Raw genomic sequence first — 16541 nt, forward strand, 5'->3', positions numbered from 1 at the left:
ATCAGTATAAAAAGACACCTGTGCACACCCTCAAACAGTCTGACTCCAAACTCCACTATGGTGAAGACCAAAGAGCTGTCAAAGGACACCAGAAACAAAATTGTAGCCCTGCACCAGGCTGGGAAGACTGAATCTGCAATAGCTAACCAGCTTGGAGTGAAGAAATCAACTGTGGGAGCAATAATTAGAAAATGGAAGACATACAAGACCACTGATAATCTCCCTCGATCTGGTGCTCCACGCAAAATCCCACCCCGTGGGGTCAGAATGATCACAAGAACGGTGAGCAAAAATCCCAGAACCACGCGGGGGGACCTAGTGAATGAACTGCAGAGAGCTGGGACCAATGTAACAAGGCCTACCATAAGTAACACACTACGCCACCATGGACTCAGATCCTGCAGTGCCAGACATGTCCCACTGCTTAAGCCTGTACATGTCCGGGCCCATCTGAAGTTTGCTAGAGAGCATTTGGATGATCCAGAGGAGTTTTGGGAGAATGTCCTATGGTCTGATGAAACCAAACTGGAACTGTTTGGTAGAAACACAACTTGTCGTGTTTGGAGGAAAAAGAATACTGAGTTGCATCCATCAAACACCATACCTACTGTAAAGCATGGTGGTGGAAACATCATGCTTTGGGGCTGTTTCTCTGCAAAGGGGCCAGGACGACTGATCCGGGTACATGAAAGAATGAATGGGGCCATGTATTGTGAGATTTTGCGTGCAAACCTCCTTCCATCAGCAAGGGCATTGAAGATGAAACGTGGCTGGGTCTTTCAACATGACAATGATCCAAAGCACACCGCCAGGGCAACGAAGGAGTGGCTTCGTAAGAAGCATTTCAAGGTCCTGGAGTGGCCTAGCCAGTCTCCAGATCTCAGCCCTATAGAAAACCTTTGGAGGGAGTTGAAAGTCCGTGTTGCCAAGCGAAAAGCCAAAAACATCACTGCTCTAGAGGAGATCTGCATGGAGGAATGGGCCAACATACCAACAACAGTGTGTGGCAACCATGTGAAGACTTACAGAAAACGTTTGACCTCTGTCATTGCCAACAAAGGATATATCACAAAGTATTGAGATGAAATTTTGTTTCTGACCAAATACTTATTTTCCACCATAATATGGAAATAAAATGAAAAAAAAACAGACAATGTGATTTTCTGGATTTTTTTTTCTCAGTTTGTCTCCCATAGTTGAGGTCTACCTATGATGTAAATTACAGACGCCTCTCATCTTTTTAAGTGGTGGAACTTGCACTATTGCTGACTGACTAAATACTTTTTTTCCCCACTGTAGACAACTCCTTTAAAGTTGTGCCAGACTGAAATTCCCAATAAGTGTTTATTTTTTAATATAACAGATTTAGAAAGTTTAGGAAAAAATACCTTCTGGGAATGATGAGCAATGACCTTTTTGTTTCCATTCCTGTGTTTAAAGGGGCTTATACATCACAAACAAGTTCAAACGAGTTGAAACACCTCTTTAACTTGAGGGGCACCACTGACTGAGACCACGTGCAAACATTTGGGTCGTGATTCATCAAGGCCAACATCGTTCATGTCAGTCTTTATGAGAGGGCATTTTGGAGTTAGAGGAGCTTTTGTGGCATAAGGCATGTCACAGCTTTTCAAGAACTACATGAGCTGGCGTCGCCACTCCCCATGGCACCTCTGTTTCACCCAAACTCCGCAAATTTTGACTAGACTGGCCATAACTGGCATGAAAATGCCAAAAATAAAAAAAGTCACAACATTTTTGTGCAAAAAAAAGTACGACTTTTCAAATCGTTTTACACCATACATTTGGCATCAACACTTTGATGAATAATAATATTCTTTATATTTATATAAATAGGTAATTTGCGCTAGCAGGATAAATACTGAACAAACAGTGTATAAACTCACACAGTGTATAGACACATACAAGACACTTCTCCCCTTCTCACACCAGGGGTAATACCGTTCAGACGTTGCAAAGAAATGTCCACAGTGGAACTGGTTCACAAAATGTATATAACGATACCTTCGTTCGGATGAATTAGGAACTAATGGAAGACTCCTTCCTCAAGCAGGGTCCCGATGCAGAGGTGACGCTGCAAGCAGTAGTGATACTGACGGTGGTAAGCTTTAGAACGTTAAAGCTCAGTTGGAGAATGCAGGTATTGGACGCTGCTCCGGCCGGTAGCAAGCGTCCTTCTAATCGCGTGACCGCCGCCGACACCCAGCGAGTATAACCGCGCGAATAGAATTCAAAAGCCGGCAAGGTAGCAAAACGTGCAGGACCTTGCGTGACGTCACGGTCACGCGGAGCACCACGTGACTGGCTAGTGAGCGCAAAAAAGACCAAAAAACTGTCTTACGCGTTTCGGAATCACCGGATTCCTTCCTCAGAGATGGTCTATAGGAATCAAATAAGGGCTTATATACCCACAATCTCCAGCCTCCATATTCATTGGTTAAAGGCAAACAATTCAATCTCGCTGTTTAAGCCATTAGTAATCACTCCTTGTTTTTTAGAGGTCAGTTTTTTATGGTATAATCGTGAGCCAATGACATTGTTTTCTACAAAAATTTTTACATCTAAAAAATTAACTTCTTTTAAACTGGTGGTCATAGAAAATTTTAAAAAATAAGAATTTTTATTTAGATGTAAAAATTTTTGTAGAAAACAATGTCATTGGCTCACGATTATACCATAAGCCTACAGATTCTAATAATTTTATTTCACTTGATAGCTGCCATTTACCTAGCTGGCTACTAAATGTTCCAAAAAGTCAACTAATTAGAGCTTATCGCAATTGTTCGAAAAGGGAGGATTTTGATAGAGAGGCAGAGGCAATGATGAAGAAGTTCTCCAATAAGGGTTATGATCCAATATCTTTAGTAAAAACAAAAAAACTAGTGGAAAAAATTCCAAGGGACCAACTACTGGAACAACGGAAGAGAAAAAATGGTAATGCTTTTATGGAAGATACCCCTATAATTACACAATATAATTCTAACAGTTTAATTTTTAAAAAAATTGTCAGGAGACATTGGAATATTCTGAGAAATGATAAGGTTATAGGGGAATCTTTACCAATATACCCTAGGTTCATTTTCAGGAAGGCGCAAAATTTGGGCAATCTTATAGCCCCCTCTATTTCCAAACCTTCAAGCAGCATTACACCAAATCTGGAGAAATTACCAGGGGTTTTTTTTCCGTGCAGAAAGTGTGGCCCCTGCAAAAAACTGACCTCTAAAAAACAAGGAGTGATTACTAATAAATTTGCGGAGGTAAAAATTAAAGATTTTATAACCTGTGACACCACAGGGGTTATTTATGGTATTACATGCCCCTGTGGGAAACTGTACATAGGACGCACAAAACGCCCACTGCATGTCCGGTTAGCAGAACATCTGCGCAATATTGGAAACAGATTTATGGGTCACCCACTTTCACACCATTTTGCTAATCAGCATGGAGGCTCTATTAAAAATGTTAAAGTTACGGGCATTAGAGTGGTTAAAAAAAGCTGGCGAAAGGGGAACTTTATCCAACAAATGTCAAGAGAAGAAAGCAGACTGATTTTTGAAATGAATACACTTGTTCCTAATGGCTTAAACAGCGAGATTGAATTGTTTGCCTTTAACCAATGAATATGGAGGCTGGAGATTGTGGGTATATAAGCCCTTATTTGATTCCTATAGACCATCTCTGAGGAAGGAATCCGGTGATTCCGAAACGCGTAAGACAGTTTTTTGGTCTTTTTTGCGCTCACTAGCCAGTCACGTGGTGCTCCGCGTGACCGTGACGTCACGCAAGGTCCTGCACGTTTTGCTACCTTGCCGGCTTCTGAATTCTATTCGCGCGGTTATACTCGCTGGGTGTCGGCGGCGGTCACGCGATTAGAAGGACGCTTGCTACCGGCCGGAGCAGCGTCCAATACCTGCATTCTCCAACTGAGCTTTAACGTTCTAAAGCTTACCACCGTCAGTATCACTACTGCTTGCAGCGTCACCTCTGCATCGGGACCCTGCTTGAGGAAGGAGTCTTCCATTAGTTCCTAATTCATCCGAACGAAGGTATCGTTATATACATTTTGTGAACCAGTTCCACTGTGGACATTTCTTTGCAACGTCTGAACGGTATTACCCCTGGTGTGAGAAGGGGAGAAGTGTCTTGTATGTGTCTATACACTGTGTGAGTTTATACACTGTTTGTTCAGTATTTATCCTGCTAGCGCAAATTACCTATTTTTATTAATTGACTTTTACTGTTGGACAAATTGGGTGGTTGTTGTCTATATTTGCAGCTGCAGGCCTTATCACGTAGGAACCAGCGCCTTTGTGCATATGTCTTTATGTTTATATTTATATAGTCTAACGTATTCCGCAGTGCTTTACAATTTGCACACATTATCATCACTGTCCCCGATGGGGCTCACAATCTAAATTCCCTATCAGTATGTCTTTGGAATGTGGAAGGAAACCGGAGTACCTGGGGGAAACCCACGCAAACACGGGGAGAACATACAAACTCCTTGCAGATGTTGTCCTTGGTGGGATTCGAACCTAAGACTCCACTGCTACAAGGCTGCAGTGCTAACCACTGAGCCACCGTGCTGAATCGGGGCCTTGATCTTTTCAAGGGAAGTTGGTGGCTCATTTTACCTACAGCATCCACTACAGGAAAAATATGGTACTACATACTGCCCTTATATAAATACAAGACAATAGATGGGCAGTCTCGGTCCTCCAGGATGAGAACTTTTAAGACTCGTTAAGTTCCCAGATTAAACTCCTGAATCAGCTCAATTTATTTTTTACGTTACAGGGTGATCTGCGTTGGAAGTGTTTTTCTCTGCAGTATTGCTGATAGAAATCTTAGGATGTCTAATACATCCATTGTTCTCCTTGGGGTAATATTAATGTCGATAATCTTCTCTAATGAAAAGGAGCCTTGTGTAAGGAACCAGTTTAGGGATTGCCACTGTAGTACAAAGAGTCTTTATCCTAATTCGTATATCTGCTTTTTGGAAATCAAGATTCTGGTTCCTTAATTCACTAACCCCGTTGATCTGAAACACATAAAAAATGATATATTTGTTGTCCAATGGATTAGCTGATGAGTTACCATGCTCTTGTAATTAATTTATCCTCTGTTCTATCCAGAAATACATTTTCAAAGCTCAGTTGTAATAAAATGATTAGGAAATTTAAGAGCTATGCATGCCAATAAATACCACACCCATAATGGTACTTAGCAAAGAGCTCAACTCTAACTGAGTCATCTCTGCCTACTTGTAGCTTGGGTATTTTGTTTGGAACAGCTGAGCTTGCTATCCTGCCCACAGCCCTCAGACTGGGCCGAGCGCAAACATTTCCGGTGTCTTAAGTCTGTCCCCGGCATTAATCCATATTAAGACTCCAGGATAAGAATTGATCAGGAGGTGTAAAGTCCAGTGACAAAAAGAATGTTCATTTTTCACAAACCCAACTTTTAGAAAATATAATAAGTAGATTTCCAGCTTTTGCGTAATAAGGATTTTGTATGAATTACTGGCTTGATTTGGTTGGAGTTCTTGTAGACAAAAGCCTATGTTTGTGGTCTATTTAACCGCTTACTGATGAGTAGATAATCACATTGCAAAATTTCTGCAATGAACTGTTCAATGTCGCCTATTATTTATACTGCGATTTAGACCCATCATTGGGGGTTTCTGTCAATTTTGATGACAAAAATAGCATGGTATGCATTACTATTCTTGATGTAAAGTAACCATCCTTGATTGGGCACCTTTACACTCAGTGGTGTCCATCTAAGATAAATCAAGTATACATGAATGCCTTGATATTAGGCCACGTGCACACATTCAGTATTTGGTTAGTATTTTACATCAGTATTTGTAAGCCAAAACCAGGAGTGGGAACAATCAGAGGAAAAATATAATAGAGACATGTCAAATACTGATGTAAAATACTGACCAAATACTCAGTGTGTGAACGTTACCTAAGTGTGATCATGTAGCTCAGTACAACTTGTTCATGTTAACAGCAAAACAGTTGACGACAATATAACTGTTTACGTTACCAATAAATAGGCTTTAGATTACAACTTGTCCAGATTTTATCCTAAAGCAATTTACGAATTCATAGCATTTATTGTACAACTCATGCCTTCACCACCATATCCTGGAACAATTAGGAGCTTAAGTTCAAGTTGGCATTCCAAGACGTTAAAGTCATGTTTTCCTTCCTTGGTTGGGTGGTGTGTGCAATGTTGGCCTCGCAAGAACCGGCTTCATAAAATCACATGTGTGCCTCGACTCTCCTGATCTAATGCTTTGTGCCATCTTCTCATTTACACTGTTGAAAGATGTAAGACATCTGACACTTCAATATTTTTCATTCTTCATCTAATAGATCATTAACAACATGCATTAACTTCTTACCACTGTGCGATTTATGCTTTAACTCAAATATGGTTGCTATGTTTAATATATTATTACTCAGTTTCTGGATCTGTTTCAACTAATATTAAAAGCCTGTTGTCTTATTCATGAACAGTTGTGAATGTTGATTCTTTGTCTAGACGTTAATTAGAATGTTACCATCATTTTGTTGGCAGCTTGCGATGCTGATCATTGGGGGCCACATTGTAGCAGCCGATGCCAGTGCAAAAATGGAGCTCTTTGTAATCCCATTACTGGAGCATGTCACTGTGCTGCTGGTTTTAAGGGCTGGCGTTGTGAGGAACGATGTGACCAAGGGACGTATGGAAATGATTGCCACCAAAAATGCCAGTGTCAGAATGGAGCAACGTGTGATCATACCACTGGAGAGTGCAAATGTCCCCCTGGTTATACTGGAGCCTTGTAAGTACCTTATAAAGATCTTTATTGTTTTATGTCAATACACTGACACAACCTGAGTTAGTAAATGCTTTTGTTTAATGCGGCACCTTGACAAACACTATTTATCTGCAGATATAGGGTTAACTTCCAAGTACACAGCTGTGTAGCAGTATTACTGGAGCAGCAGCTATAGGGCAAAAATTATATTTTATTCTCCCTGCAGCCGCTCGCTTCCAGTCATTGGGGCAGCGCAGGGGGCTATGATGGTCACTGTTCACTATTGAGGGGGGCATTGTTTGCCGCCTACTTTGCATACCATTTGCTACAAAGCAGGCTGCCAATCAAATTGCTAGCTAATGATTACAGCCGCACTCGCATGATAGACAGAGGCTATTTTAACCATTTTATGCAGCGCCCGATGATTTGAAGCGAGCCTTCACCAGAAGAAGAAAACTTAATTTCTTCCTATAGTTTCTCCTCCAATAAGCCAGCTAAACAGGATTTAAAAGCTATTTCCCCCCAGATTACCTGAGGGAAAAAAACCTTACCTTATTTATCTGCAGGTAAACTGCATTTCTCAAGGTGACAGGTTCCCTGGGCTAAATCCTACAGGACCCCAATCCACCAATTTTGGAGGAAATGGAGGACCATTTCATGTGAATGGAGGCCTGTTCGGTCTAGCCCATAATGCTGTGATCCTTTACAACAGGTGAGCCCTGTGTACATCTGTACGGGGGTTGTGTTGGGAACTTTGGAGTGTGTGTGCCCATCTTTTTTCAGGCAGGAAAACCTACTAGGTGTTTCAAGACAAAAACACTTCAGGAAAAGCTAGTGTTTTATTTCTCTTTAAGTATATTTTTTAGTATTTTTTCCCATTTCTTATGTGATTTTTCAACATTTTTTATTTTCTTTTAGAGTTTTCCAGGTTTTTTATGGCGATTCTTTTACTGCCGTTAATGCCTTTAACTGGCTTTACCTCCATTCAACAAGGAAGAAACTACTAGCTCGTTTACAAACAATCGGAATCTTCCAGGCATCTCTCAAGCCTTCCCTTCAATTTGTATTGTAAAGTATTGAGCTTCAGAGCAGATTCGGGTTGATTATGCTAATGTCACTCAGATCAAATTGTCAGAGTTTGATCCGAGCGTCACCTTAGGGTACCGTCACACTTAGTGATGCACCAGCGATCCCGACAACGATACGACCCGGTCAGGATCACTGGTGCAACACTAAGTGGTCACTAGTGAGCTGCCGAACAGGCAGATCTCACCAGCGACGTAGCAGTGGTCATCACTTACCTGTCAGACGCGGCGATGAAGACGTCCTCCCGCCCACGTCCACGCGTCACTCGTCGGCGCCAGCAGGAAGCCCAGCAGGAAGTTGCCGACGAGAAACGGCCCAGGACGTTCTCGTGCGATCAGCGATAATCAGCGGGGGAGCCGGTCGGAGGTAAGTATCACACATAGCGATATCGCTAGCAATATCGCTGCTGCGTCACAAAATTGGTGACGTTTTAGTGTGATCCAATTTTCTCACAGGTGCGGAGAAGAAGGAGAACTTAATTTCTCCATCTTCTCCATTGTGTGTGTGCCTGCAGTAATCGGACTGCACTAGGATGACATTCGAGAGCAGTCCGATGTTTTACACACATCCATAGACTTGTATGGGTGCATGTGATCCGATTACCGTGATTATTTTCTTATGCCGATTCGACATGAAAACAAAGCACTGGTTGACACTGCCCTATAGTATAACATTGGGCTAAGTGCTATCCCATATATCATCAGATAGCTCTCAGATGTGTTATGTAGACATGTGAGGGAGCCCTAACAGTCACATCTATTTTATAGCAATCCGATGTGACAGGGCTGAGAAATAAAGTAAAGTTGCTTGCAAATTGACCTCAAAGTACAGGGTGGGCCATTTATATGGATACACCTAAATAAAATGGGAATGGTTGGTGACCCAGATCAGCACGCAGAATTTGCAGAATGGGCAAAGCAAAAATTGGAACAGGACCCTCAGTTTACACAGAACATTATGTTCAGTGATGAGGCAAACTTTTTTGGGTGGACCATTTATATGGATACACCCAAATAAAATGGGAATGGTGACAGTTTTCTTGTGTAGGGTGTCTTGAAGTCTGTTGCAATGACCTGGGTACTGCGTTCACCAGACATCAACACAATATAGTGAATCTAATAGTGTAATCTTCTTTATGCTTTTGTTTTTCCATGGATTTTCATACTATTTATAAAAAATGTAGGCCGAATATTCTCTGGGACATTATCTGTAGTTTATGACTGATAAATAACAGTGATTCAGTGCTATCAATAGGATTTTTCTTCTTCAGACCCCCTAAACATGATATGTATAAAAGAACAGGCCGTAACTTAAACATTATGACATATTCACATAAAATGCCTTGACTACTTGAAAAGTGCAGGTCCCACCTCTGAGACCTACAACAATCTGGCAAATAAGAGTCCATCTCCATTGCAATCTATAGGGTTGCAGTAAGAGCTAATCAATGCCACTTTAATACATATATACATTGTAATATAGAATATTATCCAGCTTTTAACCAGTATATAATTTGTCTGCCCTTTAGCTGTGAAGATCTTTGCCCTCCCGGTAAACATGGTCCTCAGTGTGAAGAAAGATGTCCATGTCAGAATGGTGGAGTTTGCCACCACGTCACTGGAGAATGCAGCTGCCCCGCGGGGTGGATGGTACGTCACATGAACTCATTACTTTAGTTAGATTCGGACAGCTTTAACTATGCAATGTAATCAATGAAAAATAATTAACTAATTCAGTCAATACCCTTTTCCTATCTCACTGAATGACCTTTAGGGAAAATAGTAATTAATTAAGTGGCACAATGCACCAGAATGCCTTCTTAATCCCGCCTGAAGGAGTGTGAGTCCCCATTATAATATGATGCATGTCAGATAATTACATTTAAAAGCTTAGTGTAAGGTAATTGATTTATTTGCTGGAGAACGATCTACTTCCAGCATTATTATGTACAAAATTATATTAACAGGACTTGATTACTTATATTAGCAGATATAGAGTATTGTAATGCTACAAAAATAGCATATTAGCAATACTAGACACAGTTATTACACAGGTTTACATATTTTATCTATGTGTTTATACCGCTATAGGAAAGTCTGTGCACCCGCTATGGAGACATTTGAATGTTTCACTGGTAGGAATCAGTGATGCGAGGCAATACCTTACAAATCTTGACTCATAGGGTTATTATCATGCCCTTTAACGGTTAAAAATTGCAAAGTACTTATAAAAACAATTTACTTGATTACTGCTCGTTGTCTAAGTTACCAGTTATCGCAGTTTATCAGTGGTGCCTGGGTCAGGTGCACAGTGCTTACAAGCTCTTTTCTGTCCAGCTTGTCAGTGCTGCTCCGAAGCTGTCAGGACTCAGGATCACTAGATCAGGCAAATTCTATGCACCTGCGCTCTTCTGATAATTTATAGGAAAAGATCTCTCTGCTTGCAGCATTAGAGAAAGGAAATTTCAGGACAGTGGAGCAACTATCCCACTGGTCTGAACTGTCAATCAAAGAGAAGCGCACTGCCCATTGACAGGATAGGAAGCCGCAAGACTGGGGAGGCAATCCCGCTCTTAACATCAGTGTCGGAGCTAGCTGGCAGTTTATGTCCTTAGATGCTATAAACAAAATCGACTGTGACATGTAAGTGGTTAGGCAGAGCAGAGCACGGGTCTCTTTCACCTCACAGCACAATCACCATTGGGTACAGATGGGATGTCACGGCTGCAGGAGCATAAATAAGGCCCTCATGCCTGCCATGTTACTATGTCAAAATCAGTATATGGCCCCTGTTCAGGATTTGAGCATTTTTTATGACACTGGGTGACCAAAGCATCTAAGTGGATATACAGTGTTCTCTGACATCTCATAGCCCCGTGCTATGTGATCATGGAGTATGGATGATTTGCCATGGTAGCCAGAGGCTTAATGAAGAGCCCCATGTCTGCCATATTGGTATGTCTATTGCCCCTTAATAGGAGGAAGTTGATAGGACAATAGACTGCAATATACATAGTATTGCAATTTATTGTACCAGCAATCAAGTGGTCGCATGTTCACTTCAGCCATTGGGACTAAAGAAGATAAAAAAAAAAGTTTAAACCTTTGTTAAAATATCTAAAAAAATATGGAAAAATATAATGCATTATCGCATTGATAAAGTCAGATCTATTAAAATATTCTATTGTTCATACACAACTGACAATCTTTGTCAGTCCCATAGACATTTCATAGCACATGTGCATTCATGTCTCTGCATTCAATACCAACTTCAGCAAAATAAAACACGGATTGCTCAGGACCCCCATTCTAGTGGTCATTTAGGGTCCCAGTGATGTCAGACAGTTATTACCTATACTGTGGCCCAGGGATGACCTTCTGTATACACATACCAGCCAGGGCATAAAGATGAAATACTATTCAGTTCTGAGTATTTCGAAATGACATCTACAGTCCACACCTAAATTCTCTAGAACTCTGACCCATAGAAATGAAGTATATTTCCTACATTGCTTTATGTCAGATAATATTGTGCTGTAACTTACCTTTCATTGTGTGATCTGTAAGAGTTTGTATTCTTGTGCCTTGGGGTAATTGCCTACAATTGATGGGGTCAGGTGCTTATTTTAATTATCTGCAGTCACAATGCGTTCATCATTTTTGGATGCTGCGTGATAACCTTCTGTTTTAATTTAGGGCACAGTCTGTGGCCAGCCTTGCCCTGAGGGTCGCTATGGCAGAAACTGCACTCAGGAGTGCCAGTGTCACAATGGCGGTACGTGTGACTCTGCCACCGGTCAATGTCACTGCAGCCCGGGATACAACGGAGAACGGTGAGGAAGAGCTGGAATGATGTGCACTTTCAGGATCTAATTGTGTTCTTGCCTTTATCTTGAGAATGATGGTACAAGTTGGTATTTTCTTTTATTCTGCAGCGGAGTGAATTACATTAGTTTTAGAATTTGTTTTATAAATCATCCTCCCATCTGTTGTCTTCATAAAAGCCATTTAGGTGAATTTCTGCACATTGCCAATCCTAATGAATCATACCTTTAGCCATATTCTGTTTTTATATGTGTTTAGATGCCAGGAAGAATGCCCCGTAGGGTTGTATGGAATGAACTGCGCGGAGACGTGCCGATGTCTTAATGGTGGAAAATGTTACCACATCAGTGGTGCTTGCCTTTGTGAACCAGGTTACACTGGGAAAAACTGTGAAAAGACTCTGTGCTCAGAGGGCGTCTATGGGATGAAGTGTGATAAACTGTGCCCGTGCCATGGAATGAATACACACAGGTAATCTGGAATTTGTTTTCAAAGATTCTAAAAAAATAAAAGCTTGTTTTCTAGTTTTCGGTAACCTATAAATAAATACAGCTCTGGCAAAAATTAAGAGACCACTGCACAGTTTTATAAAAATCAGCTTCTCTACATGTCTGACAGCTATTCCATTCCAGTGTCAGTTGAATTCCAACCAGAGTACACCTCATTCTACTTAATGTGTTTCTGATTAGGTGATCACCTGAACCAAATCTTATTTAACGAAGGAAAGTATAAAAAACCCTGCTGAGGTGTTCACAATCCTCTTGCAATAGGACAAGCTGGATGGCAAAACAAGTACTAGTAATATCCCAAAAGTAATAGGAATGAAAAAATGGATTGCAGTCCATTACAACAAGGTCAAGCAGCAGACATTGGGAGCAACAAAGCCGCAGACCGGCAGAAGGCGAAAACGACTCTCCACTCACCGGGATGACCGTCATCTTATTCGAATGTCACTCAGCAACCACAGGATGACATCAAGTGACCTACAAAAAGAATGGCAAATGGCAGCTGGGGTGAAGTGCACGGCAAGAACAGTTCGCAACAGGCTCCTAGAAGCAGGGCCCAAGTCATGTAAAGCGAGAAAAATGCCTTTTATCAATGAGAAGCAAAGAAGAGCCAGGCTGAAGTTTGCCAAAGACCATAAAGATTGGACCATAGAGGACTGCAGTATGGTAATCTTCTCTGATGAGTCTAGTTTTCAGCTTTGACCAACACCTGGTCGTCTAATGGTTAGACGGAGACCTGGAGAGGTTTACAAGCTGGAGTGTCTTGCACCCACTGTGAAATTTGGTGGAGGATCGGTGATGATCTGTGGATGCTTCAGCAAGGCTGGAAATGGACAGGTTAATCTTTGCAAAGGACATATGAATCAAGCCGCATACAAGGTTATCCTGGAATAACAGTTGATTCCTTCTGCTCAGGTAGTGTTCCCCAACTCTGAGGACTGGTTATTCCAGCAGGATGATGCGCTATGCCACACTGCTAGGTCAATCAATGAGTGGATGAAGGACCACCACATCAAATCCCTGTCATGGCCAGCCCAATCTCCAGACCTGAACCCCATTGAAAACCTCTGGAATGTAATCAAGAGGAAGATGGATAGTCACAAGCCATCAAACAAAGAACTGCTTAAAGTTTTTTACCAGGAGTGGCATAATGTCACCCAAAAGCAGTGTGAAAGACTGGTGGAAAGCATGCCAAGACGCATGAAAGCTGTGATTAATAATCATGGTTATTCCACAAAATATTGATTTCAGAACTCTTCCTGAGTTAAAACATTAGTATTGTTGTTTCAAAATGATTATGAGCTTGTATTCTTAGCATTATTTGAGGTCTGCAAGCACTGCTTTTTTTTTGTTATTTTGACCATTTCTCATTTTTTGAAAATAAATACAAGTTTAGTGCTTGGAAATTCGAAGACATGTTGTCAGTAGTTTATAGAATAAAAGAGCAATTTATATTTTACTCAAACATATACCTATAAAGAGAAAAAATCAGACAAACTGAAAATTTTGCAGTGGTCTCTTAATTTTTCCCAGAGCTGTAGTGTGCTTATCATGAGTAATACCAGCATGGTTATTGTATATGTAGGAGTGCACAAACACATGCATGTGCACCAGCTAAGCACTGATGTAGCCAGTCATTGTGTGGTACTGCGATCCAGTGCAATACTTTGTGTTACAGGGATTGTTCATTTTAATTATTTTTGGATTAGTTGGGTTCCTGTGCATAAAAGTAACAAAGACAGCAGTGCATACTCATTTCTGCTCCAGCTGTAGCTCTGTGCTGCAGTCTTCAGTCTTAGTTGATGTGGTCACAGTGGGCTCAGCAGTGATGCTGATGTAGAAGGCACCTGACTGTCTCAGTGACATCACCACTGCAACAGCCACATTAAGGCCAGGGTCAGACTAGCGAATGTGATGCGAGAAACTCGTGCATCAATACCCGACACTGCCGCTGGCACTCGGGACTGGAGTGTGCGGCTGCATAGAAATACATGCAGCCACACACTCCGGTCTGAGTGCTGGCGGCAGTGCCCGGTATTGATGCATGAGACTCGCACAAATTTCTCGCATCACACTCGCAAGTCTGACTCCGACCTAAAGGGGATATCCGAGACTTAAAAAAAAAAGAAGGCATGTAGTCTCTAACAGAGGCAACTACTTATTTGTTGTACCCGGCACTGGTCATTGACCGCTCCTGCCAGAGATTCAGCTGCTCCCTGTCAACAGAGCAGCAGTTTTTCTTCTTGTTGACAGGGCAGGACTAATGATGTCATGCTGATTGACAGCCAGCTTCCCTCAGCAGAGAGCAGGCTGTCAATCAGCACACATGCAGATACCTGCCCAGGACGTTGATTCACATTCTAATGCGAGAAGGTATTAAATTATGCCATTGTGAGGTAGCGCTGTCATGTAAGTAAGGGGTTCTCGCTTGCAGCGATCGAAAAACACATCCGGCACAGGATTTTCCAACAAATCATAGTCTATGAGGTTTATTCATCCTTCATAAACCTCCAGCAGCAATATACACAGCATTACAGGAGAGCGTCCATTATACAGGCTATTTAGCCCCAGGGTTATCTCACCCACGTCAGGGTTCCCATATGGCTGTTTCTCCAGGCCGCAGAAGTCCACTCACTCCTCAGGGACTCTCAGACACTGGCCGCCATTACACACACTGCCGCTCCACAGGCTGCTGTTAGTGAGGAGATCCTTCTCCTCACGGGACCTTCCAAACTGGACCAATCAGGTCCCAGCATTCTCTCCATGTGACCTAACCTGGCCACATTATATGGTCCATAGCCACGCCCACCGGGTCACATGACTATGACCTCACCACAGGTCCTTCACACAGACATATATACTTTACAATAGCATTCATAAACATACATATGTCTCTATCTCAAGGTCACCCACCTTGAGATACATAATGGCTCTTCAACCACTCACACTCTTGGGACATCCACACAGCGCCCCCTCGTGGACACAGTGGTCATTACACCACATACCTCCCCCCTATGTTCAAACTTGTGGGGTTGAACACACAACATCACACCAGGGTCTCGAGACCGGGCACGTATTGCACCTTGCCCCACAGGTCGAGAGAACTGTCTCCATTTGTCATACGGCCTCATCTCTACATTAGGCCTCCCCCGCCCCCAGCGGTCATAATACCGGTCATTGTCTTTGACCCTCCAGTCACGGTCTGTCTGCATCATCAGACACTGTTTAGTCACCACACTGTTACAGTGCCCCTTGTCACCTGATCTTTCTCTCATTGACCGTCTCTCTCGGTTGGTGCGGTCATAAGTCTTAGTCGATCCTGCTGTCTGGCACGAGTCTGACTCAGTCAACGTCTCACAGGAACTACAGCCCTTCAACCTCGTACGGTCTGTCGAATTGCCACTCGCTGACATTCTTCGGCCATCTGCCATGTCACTTCTTGGCGGTACCCCTGGGGTCCTTACATCTTGGTATGAAGGCGGCCGCTACCTGGTATTCCGCACTTCTTTATTAATCCGCTGGCGGTCCAGCTTCAACTGTTCAATCTCTTGCAGGTACCCCACTCTATACTCCAAGAGCAATTGAAAGTTCCTCAGGCTTTCCATGGAGCCAACCACCATCATGGGAATCCTTCCCACTTCACCAGACACCTGGTCTTCGTCATCAGGAGGGATCCTCACCCTCACCACACCGGAGACATTCACAAGGTCCTGCATCACCTTCCCGGACCTTCCAATGATTCTCCCAATCAGAGCTTTGGGTACCGGAACCACATCTTTCCTCAAACCCAACCGATCCATAGCCTCTCTTGCTATCTCTAGGCGTCGAGCAGCCTTCATATTACTCCGCCTAACCAATTGTTTGACACGTAGACACTGCAAATGCATCTCTTTCAGGACAGCTACTCGGTTTGATGTGTTTTCCCTAGCTGATACTATCACCAACTGCCGAGTCTCAGGTGCCCAGTGCACCTTACACGCTTTGACCGCCTCTTTGAAAGCCTCATGCACACCTTCCTCAGCACAGGCTTCTTGCATGTCTTCTGGTACATCAATTACAACCTTGAAGGTCGTGGACTTGCTCTCATCCTGGACAGATGGCTCTGGGTTCCCCACGGACACTTCCCTCAAGATATCTGTCATGACCGGATGACTGTCTTGTGCAGCTCTTGGCTCACCATCTTCCTGAAATTTACAGTCTTCAGGACCCTTTTCCAAGATGGGCTTTGTCAGTTCTGCCTTGCTATCAGTCGGGGACGGCCGCTGTACGTCTTCGCCCATCCACTTCTTC

At 42.6% G+C, this 16541-nt stretch overlaps 1 protein-coding gene across 1 annotated transcript in view; it reads left to right on the top strand.

Annotated features, from left to right (window-relative positions):
* Window positions 1–16541, top strand: part of MEGF10 (multiple EGF like domains 10) — a 177681-nt gene that overhangs the window by 117234 nt on the left and 43906 nt on the right. The window contains exons 6-9 of the mRNA XM_073557265.1: window positions 6613–6859; window positions 9450–9570; window positions 11617–11753; window positions 12004–12216. Coding sequence (XP_073413366.1) covers window positions 6613–6859; window positions 9450–9570; window positions 11617–11753; window positions 12004–12216 — 718 coding nt within the window. The remainder of the gene's footprint in view (window positions 1–6612; window positions 6860–9449; window positions 9571–11616; window positions 11754–12003; window positions 12217–16541) is intronic.

This window comes from Dendrobates tinctorius, unplaced genomic scaffold (genome assembly GCF_039654945.1).
Source record: "Dendrobates tinctorius isolate UK_male_01 unplaced genomic scaffold, ASM3965494v1 ptg000003l, whole genome shotgun sequence".
Classification (NCBI taxonomy): Eukaryota; Metazoa; Chordata; class Amphibia; order Anura; family Dendrobatidae; genus Dendrobates; species Dendrobates tinctorius.